Source organism: Centruroides sculpturatus, unplaced genomic scaffold, assembly GCF_000671375.1.
Source record: "Centruroides sculpturatus isolate CEXI.00-Female unplaced genomic scaffold, Cexi_2.0 scaffold1723, whole genome shotgun sequence".
Taxonomy (NCBI): Eukaryota; Metazoa; Arthropoda; class Arachnida; order Scorpiones; family Buthidae; genus Centruroides; species Centruroides sculpturatus.
In genome coordinates, this window is record NW_019385864.1 from 69,895 (window position 1) to 95,756 (window position 25,862).

The 25,862-nt window shown below is 28.4% G+C and overlaps 2 protein-coding genes across 2 annotated transcripts in view; both read right to left on the reverse strand.

Annotated features, from left to right (window-relative positions):
- Positions 1-6,333, reverse strand: part of LOC111642605 (ras-related protein Rab-27A-like) — a 60,185-nt gene extending 53,852 nt beyond the window's left edge. Inside the window, exon 1 of the mRNA XM_023388971.1 lies at positions 6,128-6,333. The gene's annotated coding sequence lies outside the window, so the exon portion shown is untranslated. The remainder of the gene's footprint in view (positions 1-6,127) is intronic.
- A 3,381-nt stretch (positions 6,334-9,714) lies between these two features.
- Positions 9,715-24,726, reverse strand: LOC111642607 (B9 domain-containing protein 1-like). The gene is made up of 6 exons (XM_023388978.1): positions 24,705-24,726; positions 24,546-24,619; positions 22,376-22,487; positions 17,704-17,800; positions 10,053-10,183; positions 9,715-9,889 (listed from the first exon to the last, which is right to left on the reverse strand). The coding sequence occupies exons 1-6, from the start codon at positions 24,724-24,726 to the stop codon at positions 9,795-9,797; spliced, it is 531 nt and encodes a 176-aa protein (XP_023244746.1). The 3' UTR covers positions 9,715-9,794.
- Positions 24,727-25,862: the final 1,136 nt, after the last annotated feature.

Sequence of the window (25,862 nt, forward strand, 5' to 3'; positions counted from 1 at the left end):
TAAACTTTTTAAAATAATAATCGTGGCTATTGTATCGTTAAAAATTATTTCTTTATTTTGTACAAACAAAATAAATATATTGAAAAATATAAAAACAATAAAAAATTATACTTCAGAAGTTAATTTAGTATCAAAAACGTAAAATATTTGAGTAGCCCAATACATAACCAAAGATTGCAGCGCCACAGCACTAGCAAAAATTTAAATTTGCCAACTGGAATTATTTCGGATAACCGACGTTTCAGATAACTGACTTTTGGATAAACGACGCTCTACTGTACCTATAAAAACAGAGATAAAAAACTATTAATTCATAAAATTTGTTTACTGGATAAAAAGATGTGATGCTTTCTGTTATTTCAGTGATCCTCATTCAGTTTCTATATATATTATTTGCAAAACTTTATTTGAAGTTACAAGAAATGACACCTAATTTCAGCTAAAACTGTATAAAAAACTTAATGTTAGAATTACATTAAAAAATTGCCAAAATGCATAATTTTTAAATATAATTATTTATTCTTATATAAATTCTTATATTCCAAAGGTTTGATGCAAATTTTATTTATTTAAAAACTAAATAAAATTCACATTAAAATTTTTCAGTTCATTTTGTAAAAATTAATTTGTAGCCATATTTAATTTGTAATTTCTTTAAATTTAACTATCAAAAGCTTCTATGTTAGTTCTAAAACTTAAATTACAGTTTAATCAAAAAAACTTGTATATTTATTTAATTATAAAATCTTTTAAAAATATAAGAATCAGTTTGTTAATGTTCTTGGGATTCTTGGGTATACATTAAAAATGTAAATTTTAATGTTTACAATATTTATCATAAATCAGTTTAATCTTTCTATTTATGTTTTTGATAAAATTAAACTCAATCTTTACTATAATAAAAACAATAATTTATTCATAAAATATTTTGACATACTTTCATCAAAATTTAAAAAAGTTTTTTTCATTTTAATCTTTTATGATATAAAGCACAACAATATTATTTTGTTGTGCTTTATCATTCTGCTTCATACAAATTACCTCGAACCATTGTTGTAACCCATTTTTGCCATATCTTTAACAATCACATTGAACTGTACAGTTACACATCCTTGAGAACGAACTCTAGTCACTGAAAGTATAGATATAAAAATAAGTAGAATATATAATATAGAATATAGAAAGTAGATATAAAAATAATTATATTTACACAATTTTAATAAAATATCCAAACTAAAATAATATATCAAAAATTATATTTTATATTGTTATAGTCTATTGTTTGTACAGTAAGGAAAATAACATTTCATATCATTTCATAAAATTTAATCATGCATACCATCTCTTCCTTCTCCTTGTGCAACTACTCTTGGATCCACATATTCAGGTCGTCGACCTATTAACCAACTAGTAAATTTCTGGACAAGTGATGATGATTCAGGCACAAACATGGGAATTCTTCGATAATGACTGTTTAGTACATGAAACAAAGAGAAAAATTCCAATCTTATATCTTAAAATGATTAATTAAATGTGTATTAAAATTCATATAAATTAATTTTTTTAAATGATATTAACAGGCAATTTCATAAAAGGTAAATACCTTTTATGAAATTGCCTGTTAATACTTTTTAAATATAAATTTAAGAATGAATCAATCTTTCAAAAAAAAAAAATGCAGTTAGAGATATAATGAACCAATCTTTCTTTAAAGTTATGTGAAATACAAATAATTTATTAATTTTTAACGTTTTTCTATAAAATTGCAATTTAGTTCATACATCTGTCTTCAATAGAATCGCTAATATACTGATATATTAAATTTGTTATAAAATTTTACCTGAGGGTTATCAATTTTAATATAATTGATTATTTAAATTTTTACAAGAGAAGATTTTATTGTTATCTGAATAATAAAAATTTATGTTTAAATATCAAATAATAGAATTTGTGTTTAAATTAAGATTAAACTGTTAATATCCAGCAAAAGATTTAAAGAACAAACAACTGTTTTCAGCTACATTTAGTAGCCATCATCAGGTTGCACATTAAGATTCTATAATTTTAGAACATCATGGTAAGCATGATTTAGCACACAACACTGAAGTTATGTAAAAAAAAAAATAAGTTTAATACTTTTTATATAAATTTTCATTCATTTTCTAAATTTTACTTCAATATATATACTAGTATATTTTAACATTCTACGAACACAGACAAATTATTCACCAAAACAGTTCTGAAACAAAAACAGATATGCTTTATTACATTTTAAATAATCAAAACAATTACTATATTTCCCTGTTATATTAAATAATTCTAGATGATTCTACTGGTACATTTAAAACAAAACAAATTGCAATTGAAAACTAATTTTGAAACTTATGTTAAACAATTAGAAATGATACAATAATAGTTAAATTATAATTACTGTAATGTTGTAATAATTATTGATACTAGTATTTCTTGTCTTTTGTTCATATTCTGGTTTACTAAATTATTTGCAATGACTATCTAAAATCCCATTATTCTTACAATTAATAATTTCTTAAACAATTCTCTTTTCAACAATATCTAATATCTCTGCCATCTTTGTTTCTTTCAATTAAAACTTTTAAACAGTATTTTCATCCATAAACTTCTAAATTTTTCTTGAAAAACACTACAGAAACTGTTGTAATGAACATCTTATCTTTATACAAGGGCAGTTTTTTCAAGCTCCAATGGTCCATAAAACAAAGACAAGTGTAAATAACAAAATGAATTTATTACCAAAAGTTAGGTACAAAATGGTTACTTTTCGACATAATCATCATGAAGATTGAGGCATTTGTCATATCTGTGGATGAGCTTTGCAATTCCCTCTTCATAGAATGTTGTCGCCAGTGAATTGAGATGGCTTTAACAACGTTGTTTTGAAGAGCGTCATTAGTTCATTAGTCTCAAACTTTTGCCCTGCTGGCCATGTTTTCAGTTCAGGAAAGAGATGGAAGTCTTCACACATTAAAAAGTTTTAAGCTGGTTAGAAGTCTTCACCACCTTTAAACACGCAGCGTACTGTATAGCCCTAATTTAGCACCAAGCAACTTCCACCTCTTTCCTGAACAGGAAAAGTGGCTAGGAGGGCAAAGGTTCAAGACTAATGATAATCTTCAAAAAAATGTTAGGGCCCATCTCAAGTCATTGGTGGCAAAATTCTATGACAAGGGGATGGAAAAGCATGTCCACAGATATGACAAATGCCTCAATCTTCACAGTAATTACGTTGAAAAGTAACCATGTTTGTAACTTTTGGTAATAAATTCATTTTTTACACTTGTCTTTTTTTTTATGGACCATTGGAGCTTAAAAAAACAGCCTAAGTAGATATAATATATTCAAGCAATTTTTCTTTAACAGATATTGAAGGGTTCAGGTGTAAGTACCATTCATTAGCACATTATAATGTGCTAACAGCTAAACAGTAAATGTATTTCAATTTAAATATTATATCTACTTTTTACTATAACATGCACTTTATTCTGACTAAAGAAAACAAAATAGAAAACTTCTGTGAAAACCCAGGCTAGCATTTTGGTAATTTAGACAATTTTAATTATTTAATGTTTGTTCAAAGAGATAAAAAAAATCATTTAAGCCCAAGATGACAAATAAAACTGAGAAAGTTCACAAGATTTGTCTCTTTGATAACATTTCCTTTGTAATTGACACATCTTCTGGTAAAATCTACTCATCAGAGGAAATATTACCTAAAATTAGGATTTGGACTATCACCCAGCACCCTTCATAAATTCACCAAATTTAGGCATAGGAATGGGGGGCAAGACCCCAAGTAAAAAGGATAGGTGAGAGAAGGTCTTGGAGAGAGTTTGCCCATTCATTCATCAAGGTGGTGACCATCCACTATAGTGTTCAGCCACTGCTGACCTTCTTGGTTTCCTGCTTGTCCATCAATCCCTCACTGATCCATACCAGAGGGGATAATTGCACTGTTCACTTTTGGATTTATGTGTGCTGACCCTCTACAAGTCAAAACTGTTTAAGTATTTCCAAAGAGCAGACCTGTCTACAGTTGCACCAAGCTCCATGAATACCTCCACTTGGACCAAGGAACTCGATCCAATGACTTATTTTCTTCAACACTGGAATAGAGACTTCTCCCTGTTGAGACCCAATACAAGTCCTGGCCAGAGATCACTGGATATCAAAGTGACACCATAGGTATTTATTGTTGTGTGCTTATGTGTAAACTCTCTCTTGATAGGTGCATGAGAACTTTAGTAGTTTATACTTGTATTTAGTATTAGTTTGAGAAAAATAAACATTTGTTTAACTGTTAATTGTGTAGTGCTAAGCAACTTTTTTTTGTACTGTATATTAATTTTTATACTCATTTTTCGTTATACATGTCGGGTTTTTGTTTTGTCACACGTGAATATAATTTTTCCATCATGTCGCATGCCACCTTTTGAAAATGGGTGTGCTTGGTTGACTGTTGGTTGGCTGTTCAAGGGACATGTGATAGGAGATGGAAGTTCTGGACAGTGGGAAATATAAAAGGAAAGGACACCACAAGAATGGTTATCTTTTGTTACCTGTGTGTTCTGGAGTACTTTGACTGGACCAAGGAGGAGAATAAGGATAAGAAGGAAGGTAAGGGTTGCCATATATGCCACTGAGGAACTATAGAAGATTAGGGAGACAGTGGAGAAAATCCATTTGCATCAGTGTAAAGACAATACAAGGAGCAAAATCTCCATTTAGAGAAGAGGAATCTTTATAGGTTAGAGTCCCTTATTACCGTATTTTTAGTGGTTAGTAACATTTACTGACATGTGATCATCAGCCTTTTGTTATGGGATATGGGCTATTGCATGGTTATGAAGAATTGTACACAAGCAGGTCAACAATGTATACTTTCCCTGTAAAATATATTGTAAAAATTAACCATCGGATTTGTAATTAGTTAGTAAGTGAGCAGATAATAATATAATTATTATTTTGGCATAATTAATTGCTACATGACTGATAATTATTGAAACGCTATCATCTGTTGTTTAATGTATGTACAGTAAGACCCCGCTTAACGCTGATTCGATATAATGTGGTCTTCTCGAAGCCTAAAAAAAAGCTCAAAATTTACACTGATTTAAATTATCACGGCATTTCACTGATTCGTATATAATACAATTATCTGCGAACACAAATCAATCAGCAAAAGGTGGCAAAAAGGTGTACTTTCTTTAAATCTATGTTTGTTTGGTGCATTTTTTGGGAAAAATATAACATCATGGATGCTATAGGAAATATCAACTTTGCTTGGCAAGAATTAACTGATAAATGCACAAACGAAGAGTGGAAGAAGTTATGGCTGAAGGTATCCAAGAATTCTCAACGAGAAGAGCCTATCATTAGGTTGACCAAACTTAACCTAATTGATACAGCAGGACTAGGAAATGTAGATGAGCAGGATATTGAAAAGTTACAGCAGGTTTCTGGTGAAAACCTTACTAATGACGACCTTCAAGAACTGGCAGAACATGGAATTCACGTGGAACTGGAAAATAGAGATTCTGAAAACGAAGAACCCAAAAAATTTCTCTACAAATTTCCTTAGTAAAAGTTTGGTAAGATAACCAAAATCATTGATCAAATTGTAGTGAATGATCTAGATTTTGAAAGGAGTGCAAAAGCAAAATGAGGCATTTTGGATGCAATCTTCTGCTACCAACATTTGCTTAAGGAAAGAAAAGAGCAACAAATGAAACTTCACAACTTTATTGCAAAAAACAAGAATTTCAGAAAAGTCAGAACCTTCATCACAAAAAATGAACTTTACGTTTCTGTGTGCATATGTTTATGTTTTATTTAACATATATTATTATGCAAATTAATATAAAAATAACTTAAAATGAAAGTAAAATCTATTTATGTTTGGTCGCGTGTTTCCCTTTTCCTATTTACTATATGTTAAAATGACCTCGTTTAACGCTGTTTCGNATATATTTTTTAATAAAATTTTATCCATTTACGTAAGCTTAAATATATGTAACAGATACAAAAACGTAACAAGTATCTACGGAAAAGGTTGCGAGTAACGTAATGGAGGGAAGTAATAAACACTTACATGCTTCCAGTCTTAATGCTCCACTTTTGACACTTTATATTTAAGATATGTATAGAAGGTTGATTAAATATTTGTACATTTATAGGAAGGTGAAATTAGTCGATTCTCTTCTCCCGTAACTGTAGTCACTCGGTTACGACAGCTCGTCGAATGGTATATATTTGTTCACATATTGTTTCTAGTCTCGGTCAACAGGTGACACGTTTCGTTGCTTTATAACGTGTCGCCTTCTGTCGAGTGTTTTTGTAACTCGATAGTTACATGCCTGTTACGCAGTTTAAAAAATTTTTATCTACGCGTCGTTGTAAATTTAATTTGGAATCGGAGTGACGCTTATTTTATCTAATGTATTCAACGATTAATATTATATTTTTTTATTCTATTTTACTATGTTACTTGTTAAATTCTGTTTTACGCTTTTCTCTGTTCTAGTAGTACAATTTATGAACTAAAACATGGGAAATTTTCTTACTAATTTATTCTAGTTTAGTAATTTCACTTGGAAAAACTGATTTAAAACGATATCTTATTTTTTTTATCATTTATATTTATATATGCATCCAAAAATATTTTTATTTGTTGATTGTTGTACAACTTAAATTATATATATTTAGCATCCTAAAAATTACAATTGTCTGTCCGTCACGCTATATCTTGAAAATCACTCCCCAAATAATGTTTGTACACGTGAGAAAGTGTCACCATAGAAACGTCAACCATTTTGTTTCAAAATGGTTGAAGTTTCTATGGTGACTTGAGAATATTAAAATATGAAAAATAAATTTAAATAAGAACATTTGTACAGTATTATTTTTAAAATTAAAGACATTTAAATACTGTATTCTCATTACCCATTATATAAAATTAATTTAAGGATCTTTAATGTAATAAATATAAATTATTTTAAAAGGTTTTTTCCATATTTTCATGACTTTTGAAGCTTGAAAATCTAGATTTAGAAATTTTTTTGATTCTTTTCGTCTTATGTTTCTCCAGAAAGTTAACTTAAAAACTGGATATATTTTGATCTTAATCTCATCTTATTTCATAATTTTGAGTTTTTGAAGGTACTGCATTATATTTATATAGAAGAAGCTGAAAATTTCTTCTATGTAATTATTACTTCCTCAAGAAAAATATGAAAATTTGTTAAATTATTCCCTTTGTCTAAATAAATGTTAGATTTAAAAATTTTATTACTTTGCAACATCAAATTATTTTAATGGAAAGATCAACAATTTTCTTCTTAAGAATCTCTACAGAATTTATTTGCTTTAACAGTTATATTACACATTCTGAAAAACTTTTCATATTAAATTCTTTTTCTTAAAATTGAAATTTCAGCTTCATATTTATTTTAAGCAAAATGGATTTCCTTCTTTATCATCTTGTTTTACATACTCAGAAGTGCCTATGTAATCATTACCTTTAGAAGAAATTCTAGCATTAATTTCTTTTATAGGATTTTTATCTTTAGAAATAAAACTGCATGTATTTAATTTCAGAATAATTTTCATAAATTTTAAAGTAATTCATTCCAATGTTTGTTATCTAATAGTTCCTTTTAAAATAATATAATATTTCTGTTGTTGCAAGAAAATATAATTTTAATTCTTTTAGTAGAAAATTTTTTTTAAAAAAATTAAGAATTTAATTTTTTATTTAATACATACATGTAATATCTTTACAATAGATATCAAAGGTGTGTTTTTATTGTCATTCCTTCTACCTTTAGAATGTTTGTATATAATAATATAAGAAAATATATTTTATATTTTAGAATAAATTTTTCGAAAACAACACAGTCAAAAATGTGTGTTAATTCCAATATATTTTTCTAGATAATAAAATTTATCAATTATTATCAATATGTCTGCACACATTTATCAAATTATTAGATTAAGATTTTCAAACTTTCACAGTATGTTCCAATTATAGAGAATAACTGAAACAAAACGTTATAACAGAAAACACATTTTCTTTTTATCCAGCAAATGAATTTAATGAATTAATAACATTTTTGACTTCTCTTTTTATAGGTCTTCCTCAGTTACAAACTAAATAACTGCAATATATTTTGTTATATATGTGTGTGTAGTGTATTTTTATGTATATTGCTTTGGGTATATTATATATTTATTTATTTTAGTTACATGTTTGTTATTTTAAATTATTTTCTCATTGGTTTATGTTAAATTTCATATTTTATTCTTTTTGACATCCAAAATCAGTTATACAGTCGACTCCCTATAACACTGTTGATAATTCCGTTTTATATGAATTCCATGTTGTACGAGTCACTTAGATTTCACAAATATGTCAGCCGTTCACAGCCCGGCACACCTATTTGTAAAATCTAAGTGACTCGTACAACAGGGAATTCATATAAAACAGAATAATGAACAATGTTATAGGGGGGTCAACTGTATATTCAATCTCTTAAGTTACCTTAATTATGAATACAGTAGAGCGTCGTTTATCCGAATCAATTAGGGACTGGGGTTGTTCAGATACCTTATTTTTCGGATAACCGATTATGTACGAAAAAATATATTAACCTATCCCATCCTGAAATTTTTCTCCGTTGCGCGTCGCTTTGCGTTGAATTTTCGTCGATGTTAAACCTAACGTAAACTTTTTAAAATAATAATCGTGACTATTGTATCGTTAAAAATTATTTCTTTATTTTGTACAAACAAAATAAATATATTGAAAAATATAAAAACAATAAAAAATTATACTTCAGAAGTTAATTTAGTATCAAAAACGTAAAATATTTGAGTAGCCCAATACATAACCAAAGATTGCAGCGCCACAGCACTAGCAAAAATTTAAATTTGCCAACTGGAATTATTTCGGATAACCGACGTTTCAGATAACTGACTTTTGGATAAACGACGCTCTACTGTACCTATAAAAACAGAGATAAAAAACTATTAATTCATAAAATTTGTTTACTGGATAAAAAGATGTGATGCTTTCTGTTATTTCAGTGATCCTCATTCAGTTTCTATATATATTATTTGCAAAACTTTATTTGAAGTTACAAGAAATGACACCTAATTTCAGCTAAAACTGTATAAAAAACTTAATGTTAGAATTACATTAAAAAATTGCCAAAATGCATAATTTTTAAATATAATTATTTATTCTTATATAAATTCTTATATTCCAAAGGTTTGATGCAAATTTTATTTATTTAAAAACTAAATAAAATTCACATTAAAATTTTTCAGTTCATTTTGTAAAAATTAATTTGTAGCCATATTTAATTTGTAATTTCTTTAAATTTAACTATCAAAAGCTTCTATGTTAGTTCTAAAACTTAAATTACAGTTTAATCAAAAAAACTTGTATATTTATTTAATTATAAAATCTTTTAAAAATATAAGAATCAGTTTGTTAATGTTCTTGGGATTCTTGGGTATACATTAAAAATGTAAATTTTAATGTTTACAATATTTATCATAAATCAGTTTAATCTTTCTATTTATGTTTTTGATAAAATTAAACTCAATCTTTACTATAATAAAAACAATAATTTATTCATAAAATATTTTGACATACTTTCATCAAAATTTAAAAAAGTTTTTTTCATTTTAATCTTTTATGATATAAAGCACAACAATATTATTTTGTTGTGCTTTATCATTCTGCTTCATACAAATTACCTCGAACCATTGTTGTAACCCATTTTTGCCATATCTTTAACAATCACATTGAACTGTACAGTTACACATCCTTGAGAACGAACTCTAGTCACTGAAAGTATAGATATAAAAATAATTATATTTACACAATTTTAATAAAATATCCAAACTAAAATAATATATCAAAAATTATATTTTATATTGTTATAGTCTATTGTTTGTACAGTAAGGAAAATAACATTTCATATCATTTCATAAAATTTAATCATGCATACCATCTCTTCCTTCTCCTTGTGCAACTACTCTTGGATCCACATATTCAGGTCGTCGACCTATTAACCAACTAGTAAATTTCTGGACAAGTGATGATGATTCAGGCACAAACATGGGAATTCTTCGATAATGACTGTTTAGTACATGAAACAAAGAGAAAAATTCCAATCTTATATCTTAAAATGATTAATTAAATGTGTATTAAAATTCATATAAATTAATTTTTTTAAATGATATTAACAGGCAATTTCATAAAAGGTAAATACCTTTTATGAAATTGCCTGTTAATACTTTTTAAATATAAATTTAAGAATGAATCAATCTTTCAAAAAAAAAAAATGCAGTTAGAGATATAATGAACCAATCTTTCTTTAAAGTTATGTGAAATACAAATAATTTATTAATTTTTAACGTTTTTCTATAAAATTGCAATTTAGTTCATACATCTGTCTTCAATAGAATCGCTAATATACTGATATATTAAATTTGTTATAAAATTTTACCTGAGGGTTATCAATTTTAATATAATTGATTATTTAAATTTTTACAAGAGAAGATTTTATTGTTATCTGAATAATAAAAATTTATGTTTAAATATCAAATAATAGAATTTGTGTTTAAATTAAGATTAAACTGTTAATATCCAGCAAAAGATTTAAAGAACAAACAACTGTTTTCAGCTACATTTAGTAGCCATCATCAGGTTGCACATTAAGATTCTATAATTTTAGAACATCATGGTAAGCATGATTTAGCACACAACACTGAAGTTATGTAAAAAAAAAAATAAGTTTAATACTTTTTATATAAATTTTCATTCATTTTCTAAATTTTACTTCAATATATATACTAGTATATTTTAACATTCTACGAACACAGACAAATTATTCACCAAAACAGTTCTGAAACAAAAACAGATATGCTTTATTACATTTTAAATAATCAAAACAATTACTATATTTCCCTGTTATATTAAATAATTCTAGATGATTCTACTGGTACATTTAAAACAAAACAAATTGCAATTGAAAACTAATTTTGAAACTTATGTTAAACAATTAGAAATGATACAATAATAGTTAAATTATAATTACTGTAATGTTGTAATAATTATTGATACTAGTATTTCTTGTCTTTTGTTCATATTCTGGTTTACTAAATTATTTGCAATGACTATCTAAAATCCCATTATTCTTACAATTAATAATTTCTTAAACAATTCTCTTTTCAACAATATCTAATATCTCTGCCATCTTTGTTTCTTTCAATTAAAACTTTTAAACAGTATTTTCATCCATAAACTTCTAAATTTTTCTTGAAAAACACTACAGAAACTGTTGTAATGAACATCTTATCTTTATACAAGGGCAGTTTTTTCAAGCTCCAATGGTCCATAAAACAAAGACAAGTGTAAATAACAAAATGAATTTATTACCAAAAGTTAGGTACAAAATGGTTACTTTTCGACATAATCATCATGAAGATTGAGGCATTTGTCATATCTGTGGATGAGCTTTGCAATTCCCTCTTCATAGAATGTTGTCGCCAGTGAATTGAGATGGCTTTAACAACGTTGTTTTGAAGAGCGTCATTAGTTCATTAGTCTCAAACTTTTGCCCTGCTGGCCATGTTTTCAGTTCAGGAAAGAGATGGAAGTCTTCACACATTAAAAAGTTTTAAGCTGGTTAGAAGTCTTCACCACCTTTAAACACGCAGCGTACTGTATAGCCCTAATTTAGCACCAAGCAACTTCCACCTCTTTCCTGAACAGGAAAAGTGGCTAGGAGGGCAAAGGTTCAAGACTAATGATAATCTTCAAAAAAATGTTAGGGCCCATCTCAAGTCATTGGTGGCAAAATTCTATGACAAGGGGATGGAAAAGCATGTCCACAGATATGACAAATGCCTCAATCTTCACAGTAATTACGTTGAAAAGTAACCATGTTTGTAACTTTTGGTAATAAATTCATTTTTTACACTTGTCTTTTTTTTTATGGACCATTGGAGCTTAAAAAAACAGCCTAAGTAGATATAATATATTCAAGCAATTTTTCTTTAACAGATATTGAAGGGTTCAGGTGTAAGTACCATTCATTAGCACATTATAATGTGCTAACAGCTAAACAGTAAATGTATTTCAATTTAAATATTATATCTACTTTTTACTATAACATGCACTTTATTCTGACTAAAGAAAACAAAATAGAAAACTTCTGTGAAAACCCAGGCTAGCATTTTGGTAATTTAGACAATTTTAATTATTTAATGTTTGTTCAAAGAGATAAAAAAAATCATTTAAGCCCAAGATGACAAATAAAACTGAGAAAGTTCACAAGATTTGTCTCTTTGATAACATTTCCTTTGTAATTGACACATCTTCTGGTAAAATCTACTCATCAGAGGAAATATTACCTAAAATTAGGATTTGGACTATCACCCAGCACCCTTCATAAATTCACCAAATTTAGGCATAGGAATGGGGGGCAAGACCCCAAGTAAAAAGGATAGGTGAGAGAAGGTCTTGGAGAGAGTTTGCCCATTCATTCATCAAGGTGGTGACCATCCACTATAGTGTTCAGCCACTGCTGACCTTCTTGGTTTCCTGCTTGTCCATCAATCCCTCACTGATCCATACCAGAGGGGATAATTGCACTGTTCACTTTTGGATTTATGTGTGCTGACCCTCTACAAGTCAAAACTGTTTAAGTATTTCCAAAGAGCAGACCTGTCTACAGTTGCACCAAGCTCCATGAATACCTCCACTTGGACCAAGGAACTCGATCCAATGACTTATTTTCTTCAACACTGGAATAGAGACTTCTCCCTGTTGAGACCCAATACAAGTCCTGGCCAGAGATCACTGGATATCAAAGTGACACCATAGGTATTTATTGTTGTGTGCTTATGTGTAAACTCTCTCTTGATAGGTGCATGAGAACTTTAGTAGTTTATACTTGTATTTAGTATTAGTTTGAGAAAAATAAACATTTGTTTAACTGTTAATTGTGTAGTGCTAAGCAACTTTTTTTTGTACTGTATATTAATTTTTATACTCATTTTTCGTTATACATGTCGGGTTTTTGTTTTGTCACACGTGAATATAATTTTTCCATCATGTCGCATGCCACCTTTTGAAAATGGGTGTGCTTGGTTGACTGTTGGTTGGCTGTTCAAGGGACATGTGATAGGAGATGGAAGTTCTGGACAGTGGGAAATATAAAAGGAAAGGACACCACAAGAATGGTTATCTTTTGTTACCTGTGTGTTCTGGAGTACTTTGACTGGACCAAGGAGGAGAATAAGGATAAGAAGGAAGGTAAGGGTTGCCATATATGCCACTGAGGAACTATAGAAGATTAGGGAGACAGTGGAGAAAATCCATTTGCATCAGTGTAAAGACAATACAAGGAGCAAAATCTCCATTTAGAGAAGAGGAATCTTTATAGGTTAGAGTCCCTTATTACCGTATTTTTAGTGGTTAGTAACATTTACTGACATGTGATCATCAGCCTTTTGTTATGGGATATGGGCTATTGCATGGTTATGAAGAATTGTACACAAGCAGGTCAACAATGTATACTTTCCCTGTAAAATATATTGTAAAAATTAACCATCGGATTTGTAATTAGTTAGTAAGTGAGCAGATAATAATATAATTATTATTTTGGCATAATTAATTGCTACATGACTGATAATTATTGAAACGCTATCATCTGTTGTTTAATGTATGTACAGTAAGACCCCGCTTAACGCTGATTCGATATAATGTGGTCTTCTCGAAGCCTAAAAAAAAGCTCAAAATTTACACTGATTTAAATTATCACGGCATTTCACTGATTCGTATATAATACAATTATCTGCGAACACAAATCAATCAGCAAAAGGTGGCAAAAAGGTGTACTTTCTTTAAATCTATGTTTGTTTGGTGCATTTTTTGGGAAAAATATAACATCATGGATGCTATAGGAAATATCAACTTTGCTTGGCAAGAATTAACTGATAAATGCACAAACGAAGAGTGGAAGAAGTTATGGCTGAAGGTATCCAAGAATTCTCAACGAGAAGAGCCTATCATTAGGTTGACCAAACTTAACCTAATTGATACAGCAGGACTAGGAAATGTAGATGAGCAGGATATTGAAAAGTTACAGCAGGTTTCTGGTGAAAACCTTACTAATGACGACCTTCAAGAACTGGCAGAACATGGAATTCACGTGGAACTGGAAAATAGAGATTCTGAAAACGAAGAACCCAAAAAATTTCTCTACAAATTTCCTTAGTAAAAGTTTGGTAAGATAACCAAAATCATTGATCAAATTGTAGTGAATGATCTAGATTTTGAAAGGAGTGCAAAAGCAAAATGAGGCATTTTGGATGCAATCTTCTGCTACCAACATTTGCTTAAGGAAAGAAAAGAGCAACAAATGAAACTTCACAACTTTATTGCAAAAAACAAGAATTTCAGAAAAGTCAGAACCTTCATCACAAAAAATGAACTTTACGTTTCTGTGTGCATATGTTTATGTTTTATTTAACATATATTATTATACAAATTAATATAAAAATAAGTCAAAACTAAAGTAAAATTTGTTGATTTTTAGTTGCATGTTCCCCTATCCCTATTTACTCTATGTTAAAATGACCTTGTTTAACGCTGTTTCGCTTAGTGCTTTGTTGTCTAGGAATGCATCCCTCGCGTTAAGCGGGGTCTTACTGTACATGTATATTGATGGTTATAAAGTATCTCATTCATCTATTGTTCCTGAGATGTGTTATATATTGTAAGGTCCTCAGACACTCTTACCCCACATTAATGTCAGGATTATTTTGCTACTTCCCAGATACTACAATTGATTGCAGAGTTCCTTACTTCCAAGTTCTCTGTCTCTCAACTTCCTCTACCATCCCATACCCATAAGTTCTCCCAAATGTGACCACCCATGCACTAAAAAAGGTTCCTATGAGCTAAAAGTCATAGGTGGTGTCAGTCCTGACCAGAGGGTATGCCGTTTGATCTTTCGCACTTCTTAAGATGTTTAATTTTTGCATTTTCTCTAAACTTTCATTATGGCACTTACATCTTTTACAACCAAACCTTCAATTATTTATTTCCTCTTATTATTATTTATTTATGGCGTGAGCAAATAAAATCTAGTTTTTTTTCCAAAAAATGAGAGAAACATCAATCTAAAAACTAAAAATCAACAAACCTTCACTAAATGGAAATGCGAATGTTTTCAGCTGCCATTTTCTAGCCATTATCAGGTTTCAAATGAATATTTAAATAGAAACAGTAACAACATTCAATAAATAGAACATACACATTTAAATATCCAGAAATTACTTCTTTATTAATTCACTTCAATTATTTCAATTATTAATATTATTATACTAGTAGACTACACTTATTGCAGTGGTTATCAAACTTTTGGTTTGTAGTGCACTGTAAAATGTATAAAATTTTTCTGCTGTACTTCTTGTACAAAATTAAAAATATATTGATAAACTTTATATTATGAATAGCTATATAACTGTTATCTTAGGGGATGTAGCTTAGTTATTAGCTGATCATGATTGTAATAAATCTTTGTACAAATGAGTTTCTTCTCATTTTTAAAATATGCTTTCATAATATTTATGGCACACTTAGCCATCTCTTGTGACACCATTTGAGAAAATCATAATTATGGATATTGTTATCCATCATCTAATTTTATCAGAATTAACAATCCTATAACATGCAAATTAAAATATGCTGGTTATAATTATATTCAAATAAATAAACGTTTTCAAGATTTTTTTTTCACACTATCAGCCTCAACATATGACTGATAATACAAACTGACTATTAGTCTTAACCAGTGCTTTAATCATTTTAATTATTATTTCTTCACAATACAGTGATTTAACATATTTGCATTTCTTAACTCAATTACTTGCTAAATGTTGTTATTAAAGAGTATTACAAAACACTGCAAGCAAACAATACTAGATGAATCACTATTAATTAATTATAATTGTTATTATTAATTAATAGTGATTCATCTAGTATTGTTTAATTTATAAATTTTTTAGATGTTTTAACATGTCCTTTTAATGTCAAATCCAAGATCTCATAATTTTTACTAATTGTAGTTTTATTTACTTATCCCACTTAATGTTATTCTTCAATTATCAGTTTAGGTAAGTCCCAAAGTTATTACAATAAGTTAATATTCTACTATATTTTGAATATAAATTAATCTTAGATATAAATGGTCAATAAATATCTAACTTGTAAACTGCTTTCTATAAATATATCTTCTGTTTACTGTTTAATAAATCTAACTTAGTGTTAATCTTAATCATCTACCTACTAGCATTTCATGAATATTTTTATTGGCTTTGCCTTCTTCCAAATCAGTATTCTGATATAACTTGTGAAATGACAATAACTTCTTAACAGCATTTTGAACTATTCAATGTATTTTCTGTATAGATCATATATCAGATGTACTGTACAGCATAATAATGATTCTGTTCGTGTAGATACTAATAACATCTATTAAATCTTTCAATTTAATTTTCTTAAACATCTTTCTTCCATATTAGTCGCTGTTTGAATGATCAGTTTTTCTTCAAATTAGAACAACTTAGAAAACAAATTAGATGTTTCACTCATAATTATTCAAACATATATTAGAAAAGATTTCTTTGGAAAGTTAGAAATATTGATAAAATTTGAATGAAAAAATAATAAAGCTAATAAAGAAATGAACAAAAGTTCTTATATTGAAATATCTTAATATAGGGACTAAAATAATTCTGAATAAATATAAATGTAAGCCAAGAAAATACATAGTATAGAATACATTTCTGAGCATTTAGAAAAGATAAGAAATTCTTTAAAGTATGAAAATATATGAAATGCCATTGCATTTAAGAGTAGTGATAAAAGGATGTGTACATAAGAGAAATAAGAAGTACAATATCAACAGATTTCATGTTCTTCAGTCTTAAAAGACTGGAAAATACTTAATATCAGTAATGACATGCCGTCTTAGAAAATATTGTAATATTTTTTTAATAAATATGTATGTGTTTCAGAATAAAATTAAAATAATGAAAAATCTTAAAATGAAGTTATACATACAGAAGCATTAGAGACTATTCAAAGAGAATTTGCCAAGAAATCATTAATTAGTAAGATTTTAAGCTCAACCATTTGCAAGAGATTAGTTCTGCACAATAAATAGTTTGCAGAATTTATGTGAATTAATGCAAAAAAGTGTAAAGTTTCAGTTTTGAACATAGTAGTTTGTTGTGTTGAACATAGTAGGGAAATATAATTGCTTTTTGACAGGACAGATTAGATAGTAAATTATATTATCTAATTAAATCTCATTTTTACTAAAGCCAATTAAATCATGCTGTATATGCTGCTGCATGAATTGATCTCATGATTTTCAACTCAAAATTTTGGTGTAGATTTATCCCTGTCAAATAAATTCTCTCACTGTTAGATTAAACCATTTTCTGTTAATTTTCTCTTTAAAGCTAATGTTTATTTTATTTATTTATTATCTAATTTAATAAAGCTTATTTTTGCTGTTATTTTATCAGTGAATTATATGTCATGCAATAACAATGACAAAATAAATTAATTTTACTTACCATCCTGCAGTAATAGGTACATGTACAGCTCCATATCCTCGAACAACATCGTGTCCTAATGAATCTAAGCCATATACACTAATAACCAACTGTGGCCCTGTAAATGTGCATTATTAAACTATTGTACAACATTTGTTTACAGTTGAGTGATTATTCAAATACAATTCATTTTATTTTAAAGTAAAATCATTTTGACTTACAAATTTCAACAATAGCAACTTAAATTCTTAAACTGAATTTTAACTCTAGAATACAAAATTTACATAAAAATTTATTTTAGATATTAATAATTAAGGACAATCAAAAGCATTATAAGCATTAAAAGCATTTTTGGTTAATAACCTGTAAAAGGCCTCATGAAACATTATTTGCTGATGTGGACACCTTTAGAAGACATTTCAATAATTGGACTAATCATTAAAAAGAATTTGGGTAATATGAAATCACTAAAAAGCATTAAAGCATTTAAAGCAGTCAACAGTATATTTACAGGTCAAAATGGCATTCTAAAGCATTTCTATACTGAACCAGTGTGAAACTCAAACAAATGTGGTGCTGCTTAGTGACATAATTGCCAATTGTCTTACTTTTTCCATTTGTATTAAAATTAATATAATTTATTTTACATTTACAACAGAAAAAAATCATTTATCATAAAAAATTAATAATTATACTACATAATTTACATTTTACAAGATAAAAAAGACATTTTAATAATTGGTTGATGACAAGATTAAACTGTAAGCAGATGGAGTCACTGATAGATTTACTTTTGTGATTCATAGTGACTAGTTAGAGATTGGAAATCAGATAAATGTGATGCTGAACATAAGTATTTTTGCAAAAATGCAGTTGCATGAATTTCCAAATAAAGGCCTTACTATATAGTCAGGACATTTATACTGCAGTAATTGTCTTGAAATGACATCTTATGAGAAAAAATCTACTGTTCAATGACATGACTCTTTGGCAAAGCATATGAAACAAAAGACAGCATGACTAAATAATACCTTTCTCAATGAAGCAGTTAAAATTACTGCTAATTCTACTGTTTTACCTTTCAATTAATGTTTGATTAAAAAAGTATCATTTTCCAAGTATTTAGAAAATTTGTTTAGTCTTGTTAGGAAAAAGCATTTTAAAGCATAATTTGAATGTTACAAAAGCATTTTTTTTAATACACTAAAAGTATTTTGTGAATGTCCTTATTAATAATAATTTTATATCAAGATTGGAACAGAAGCAGCCATAAAAATTGCATAACCTGTGATATATATTAAAAGACATTCAACAGATGTGCCAAGTAGCATATTTAAACTGTGATTATGATTTATAATCATAACATAGGTAATGCAGGGTAGACACCAAGAAGAATAAACCAAAAAACTGTAATTCATTACTTATAATTTTAAAGTAAGAGTTAGTTTACACTGTAATTTCATCAATATAATATTGTTACTGAGCAGTGACACAAGAGCTTGCTGTTCACAGTTATGAAACAAAAACACAGTTCCAACCTAAGTAGGCCTGAAAAACATAACAAGAACAATTATCGTTCATTGATTGAGATCCTAAAACTACCTTAAGCCTCACTTAACAGCACTCTAGCATATAATGGATGAGTTCCTTCAAGTAGTCTATACCAAGTCATTATAACTAACTCTTCTAATATATACCTTTAGTTACTGTTTATTTTCATGCCTTGTCTCTGTAATTCTCATGCCCATAACATGCCAGAAGTTCTCAATATTGGGACTGTTACTTTGCCAATTTAGGCATTTGATCTGAATCTTTTGTAAAAACTTTTTTACCTAAACAATTTGTGTTAGTTTAAGTGACAATAATACTAACAAACCATAAAAAACATGTACTGTACTTTACTCATCATCTTGGCAAGGTGATATGGCACATCATACTGGAAGATACAGTATTTCATGCCAAAAAATATTCCTTAATTGTTGAAATTAGCTTGATACATAAGATGGTTTTGTAACATTCTGCATTCACCAACCCATTTATAAAGTATAGTCTGCCAATGCCTTTACTAAATATTCCTACATCATTTGACTCTATGGAAACTTTATTGTCTGCATCAAGCAGTCCTTGTTATAAGCATCACATTTTCTATGCATAACATGAAGTTTGCCATTAGATCCATGTAAGTTAATTTGACTCCAGTCCACATGCTATTTAGCCTAGATAAGCCCAACCTGCAATTATACTTGTCAATAATGGCTTCTTATGTGGACTGTAGGCTTTTAAACCCATGTTGCACAATTTATGCACTTGCATTTAAGCCTGTCTGCTCTTTCCACTTTCAGTTTGAAAGAACCAGCAATATATTTTTGTAGGCTGAGACAATTCAGCATCAATGGGACACATACATTTACTTCCTGATCCAGTTTTTCTTTCAAAGTTGCCATGTTCACATTTCCTTTGTACCAAATTGCACAGTTGTTGATGATAGTGTTCTATTTCATTCAGTGCTCTTCTTCAGCATCCAAAACAACAATTACAAATTTTTTATGCATTATTAACTGTTAAAAACAATCCTTTTGTTTATAAAAATGCACTATCTTTATACAAATTTTTATACCAATGGACAATGCAATGACTAGAAACATTGTTGCAGTTGATTTTGTCAGTCAATTAAAAGCATTCTCTTGTTTAAGATAGAATGGATGGTGCAATCTTCAAATTTTTTGCAGATCTGTAGCAAAAATGATACTTTAAATAGACATTTTTTAAAATAAGATTTTACAGATGATGTAATTTCCATGGCCACTACTGCAATTGACATATTAATTAAATAATACTAAAATAATTAAAATATAGATACAATAAAGCAAATTTTGAAAACGAAATAGAAAATCATACATTTAATAAAACCTACAGACTAAGCCTAATTTAATAAAGAAATAGAATTATTGACTTGCTGCATTTTTGACTGATACTAAACACACTAATCAATAATATCCTAAGTTTAAAGATGTTAAATTACAAAGTTAATTTAAAATAAATTCCACATAAACAAAGATAAACTTCAAACTGTACATTCATTAGCTAGAAAAGTAACATGGTTCCATATATGAGGGGGACCACAAAGAAACCGGATTTTTTGTATAAAAACTTTATTAAATAATTTTTTTACAAAATTCCTTCAGTCACCTTCAAATTACTCTCCATTAGATGTGATTCACTTGTCAAGTCTTTTTTCCCACTGTTTCAAGCATCTCTGGAACTTTCAATCTTGATATCGTTTAGTGCCCTTAGCAAAGCTGTTTTTATCGCCTTTGTATCATCAAAACGCTTCCCTTTTAGATTTTTCTTAATTCTTAGAAACAGAAAAAAGTCACATGGGGCTAGGTCTGGTGAATATGGAGGGTGAGGAATGACAGGCCATCCCCAAGAGGCCAAATAGTGGGTCACTCGTAAGGCCGTGTATGCGGGGGCGTTGTCGTGATGAAGGAACCAGTCACCTGATCGCCAAAGTTCCAGGCGTTTCCTTCGCACATCCTCTCGCAGACGTCTTAACACTTTTTTGGCAGAATTTTCAAGATGTTGAAGGATGGCAAGAACTTTGCAGGTGGAACAAAATAACAGTAAGAGAAACACAACACTATGCTCAAATGTAAACCTACAAACTGATGCCGTTTGCACGGCTGTTTCGTGAAGGTCTCTACTAACCCCATGTAACGGGAGAACTCTACTACGTCTACGAATGGCAGCGCACTCTCAGTTCGGCATTTTTTGGGTCCCCCCTCGTATATTACATGATGCTTATGAAATTATTTTCAATATTCAAATTTCATACATAACAATTTTATTAAAATTTCTATTTAAATACTATTCTATTTGCATTTCTATTTATTTCTGAAGTTATTATTCTGCAATAATGAGAAGTATTTTGAACTGTTATTAAATATTTATTTTAAAAACTTAAATCTTGATTTTAATATCAATAAAATGATTTTAAATTTAATATTTTATATAAATACAGTATGTGTATTTGTATTATCAAATGAAATAGTAATGCATTTAATCAAACATTTAATTTATAAATGCCATTCATTTTTTTTTAATTCACCATGTTTACAATTTAAAACAAGCTTTTTCTTCACTTTTAAGTAATAAGAAAATTCATATAGTTTCAAATAAAATGACAAAATCACAATGTTTCAGAAGCGTTATTGACTTAACATTTGCGAAAGATATAATGAAAATATTGCTTACGATATTTGTAATTTTTTAATACTTGTTAAAAAACATATTTATTTTAATAATTTATATTGATTATTAATGTTAAAAGTTCAAATATTAATTTGTTTTTGAAATGTCATACTGCTTAACAATTGCCAATGGATTAGTTTGAAAGTGTCAAAATATTTTGACAGAATGTAAAACAATTAGAGATTTCTAAAAATAAATTTAATAATATATTTTATACTATGATTTGATGTAAAACATTTGATTGTTTATATTAAACTAACTTATAAAATTATATTTTTAATTTGGTGATGGATTAAACTAAAAACTATCTTCTGATGTTAAAATTTAATAGTGAAAAATAATTTTTGATTTGATATTTTGTGTATGTGATCTGCCTAAATTACTAAATTAAATAGTCACTTAAACTTATACATAAATTATGTACAGTACTTAAATATCTTACATCCAAATGGATTGGTTGTTTTAAAAGAGATATCAAGTGGAAAATTCCAAATAAATAGTTGTCTTTCATCTCTACTTTTTTTAGTCAACTGGGAAATACCTTCTTCTAAACCCTGAAATAAAAAAATATGAAAAAATTGAAAAATGCAGAATTTTTTAAAATAGAATATTATAATTAAAAATATGCTAGAAAGAGAAATTTAAAATATGTTTTTCAATTTTTATATGTAAATATTTAGCATTTTGTCATGAACCATCTTGAAACAAATAATTTTAAGTATTATGCTGAAGTGCAGGGTTAAAATTCAAAATATCATATATTTTAGAAATAACAAGTAAATAAAAGTCATTCAACATAATTTCAAAATACAGTGGAACCTCGCTTAATGAGCACCTCTCATAACCAGGGGCGCCGCTAGCTGTTTGAATGCCCGTGTGCAATACCGATTATGCCGCCCCCTGTTTAACTACGACTACCTACGCTGAGCTTGCCAGAAAGGCTCTTTGCCGCCCCCCCTGGACGTGCTGCCCGCGTGTGGTGCACGCCTTGCACGCCCGCTTACGGCGGCCCTGCTCATAATGAGTAATTTACATAATGAGCAAAACAAATTGTAAAGAAATGACTCGCTTAATGAACAACGTTTCACATAAGTGATGAGAAGAGGGGAAGTCCCAGATTGTGCACATGCTACATCAGTCTGTGTTTAGCACTTATTCCGCTAGCATCATAGTGTCACTTGTGATCACACATTTTCCCAAACTTATGTTCAGACATATTATATATAAGCATCAACAACCATAGCCCATTACTGTATATAATAAACATGCCAAACGATATGCCAAATTCTTGGGCTATGTAAAGGCTATAAATATTAAAAATTAAATAATTTGACTAGAGATAAGCAGTTACGCTGCCATCTCATATTAAGTTTAATGACCAATTTCAAATTAAATAAAATTTTTTTTTTAATTTTCTGAAAATCAAATTCGCATTCTGGGTTGGTTCATTTTGCACTAGAAGAAAAGATGATGATCATTCACACTCCTTAACAATGTATATTGTATAATTTCCTTTAAATAAACATTATACATAAAATATTTGAGTATTTTTTTGGCATGAAATGCATTACTGTATTGTATATTACACTGATTTATATGGGAAAAATTGTTTCGCATTACGAGCAAGATTCTGGAACAAATTGTGCTCATGAAGCAAGGTTCTATTGTATATAATCCACACTTTTCATTTGACATGGTAAAGTTTTTTCTGTAATTTGCAAATAAAATGACTTATTTTGGAGAAAGAATTATTTCCTGCTAAAAATGTATATAAAAATAAATATGTTTTTCTCATATGCATTTATCTGATTCAATTAGATAAAAAATTATCATTTAAGTTAATGATAGTTAATTCTGATACTATAAAATATCCTGTTTTCTTTGACATAAATTTGAAGAAGAAATTTTCAGTAACTTTATTTCAATATGCATTTTAGCCATTTGATCTTCCTCATTTGAAAAGATTCTCAATTGTTCCATATTTCACTTACCATTGGCAATATAAATTAATCAACAGTCAATGTATCTAAATTCTTACATTTTTGAAAGTATATAAAAACAACCATCTCCAAAAAATCATTTTATTCTTAAAGAATTTTTCATTTTCTCAAAATAATTTTCCATGTCAGCATTCACAGCATTCAATCTACATGTAAATGGAAAACTATAGGATAATTATAGACAAGCCAAACCCAGTTCACATGTTCAGAGAATCAAATTTCCACTCGAGAGTATGATTGAAAAGTAGTTAATTTCAGAAACTGATAAAGTGTCAAGAATCTGTGGACAGTTATCCAAGAATTACTATAATTACCTAAGTTCATTTGATAGCAAGACAATATAAATAAAAGCTAGATAACTTTCTTTATCTAGCTGTAAGTTACTTTATAGTTCTAATGATATATAGTTATATATAATAAATATATTTATAGTTCAATTACTAAGATAACTATTTTAACATTTTTATATTAAGTTATAATATATGATAAGTTTTACAGCTATATATTCATGCATATGTGTGAAATAAATTTTATAATTTTATATGCTACAGAAATGAAATGGAAGGATATACATTTTCATTTGATATATATAAAATAATACTTTATACTCACAGATGTAATCACCCAGTCTTGTCCATGAACAAAGAAATATTTACAATAAATATCATCAAATTCAGCAAACTGAAAATAATATTTTTTTATACATTATAAAATTATGTAATTTTAATAATAATAAATATTTTATTTTAAATCAAATGAAATCAAAATTACAGAAAGATTTTATAAAGTCCATTTAGTACTTCAGATAGATATAGTCTATAAATTATGGCATAATCAAAAACCTACAAAATTCTCTTTTGGGATACACTCTTTCATATTTTATGAAATGCATTTTGGAATTTTTGTCCTTTCTTCAACTATGCTTTTAATATCTATATAAAGGTATCCCTTGCTTATTGCAGTTTTGCTTAACGTCAGATTTCATTAATGCAAAAATTAATTGTGGCAATCCCTTTTTGTATGTGGCTTTAACAGCTGTCTTTACTTAACTTATATATGTTTTTCTTGGCAAATAAGGTGTTTGTGAATTTGCTATTTTCATTTATTAAAATAAAACTATTTGTTATTAACTGAAAATTTGTTCTACCAGGTGGTGATTGTTCAGTCAAGTACAAAGATACCACTGTACTTGATTAATACAATTTTGATATATGTGGTAGCATCAAGTAATTAGTTAACTGCATTAATCAAGAGATACCTATATATATATATATATTGTCATAATATAATATAAGTTATAATGTATTTAGATGTGTTATATTCCAGACCCCAACTATTTTTTGTATATAAATTATAATTCTGTATTTTGATAATTAAAACTGTAATATAAGTGTAATACAGTAGAACCTCGATTATCCGCCCCCCGATCAACCGACCGTCCTAGTCGGCAAATTTCAAATGTCCGCTAGTGATGTGGCGCTACAATAGTGACGATTATTATTTTTAAAAATTTTTGTTAGGCTTAACATCGATGAAAATTCAACGCAAAATAGGTTAATAGCGATATACTAATATACTAATTACATGGGATATAATAATATACAGTGGTACCTCAGGTTACGAACGCCCCAGCATACGAAATTTTCAGGATACGACATGAAATTCGAACATATTTTTTGCTCCACGATACGAACAAAAACTCACCATACGACGTTACATTAGTTCGCATTTTTCATTTGTTTTTCTTACTACAGTTATTTTTTTAATGTATTACTTGGCTTTAATTTGAGTATGTTTTTCGCGTTGGAACGAATTATTTGGTTTTACATGTAATCGTATGGGAAAAGATGATCCACCTTACGACATTTTCATGATACGATCTCAGTTTCGGAACGGATTAATTTCGTATCCTGAGGTACCACTGTATAT

What these genes read in the sequence shown, in the direction of transcription:
- LOC111642607 (XM_023388978.1), bottom strand. Translation starts at nt 24,726, where the DNA reads ATGGACTTTATAAAATCTTTCT. An exon ending in GGACTTTATAAAATCTTTCT is followed by an intron (nt 24,620 to 24,704) that starts GTAATTTTGATT and finishes AAAAATATTATT; the next exon opens with TTCAGTTTGCTGAATTTGAT. An exon ending in GTACCTATTACTGCAGGATG is followed by an intron (nt 10,184 to 17,703) that starts GTAAGTAAAATT and finishes TGTACTAAACAG; the next exon opens with TCATTATCGAAGAATTCCCA.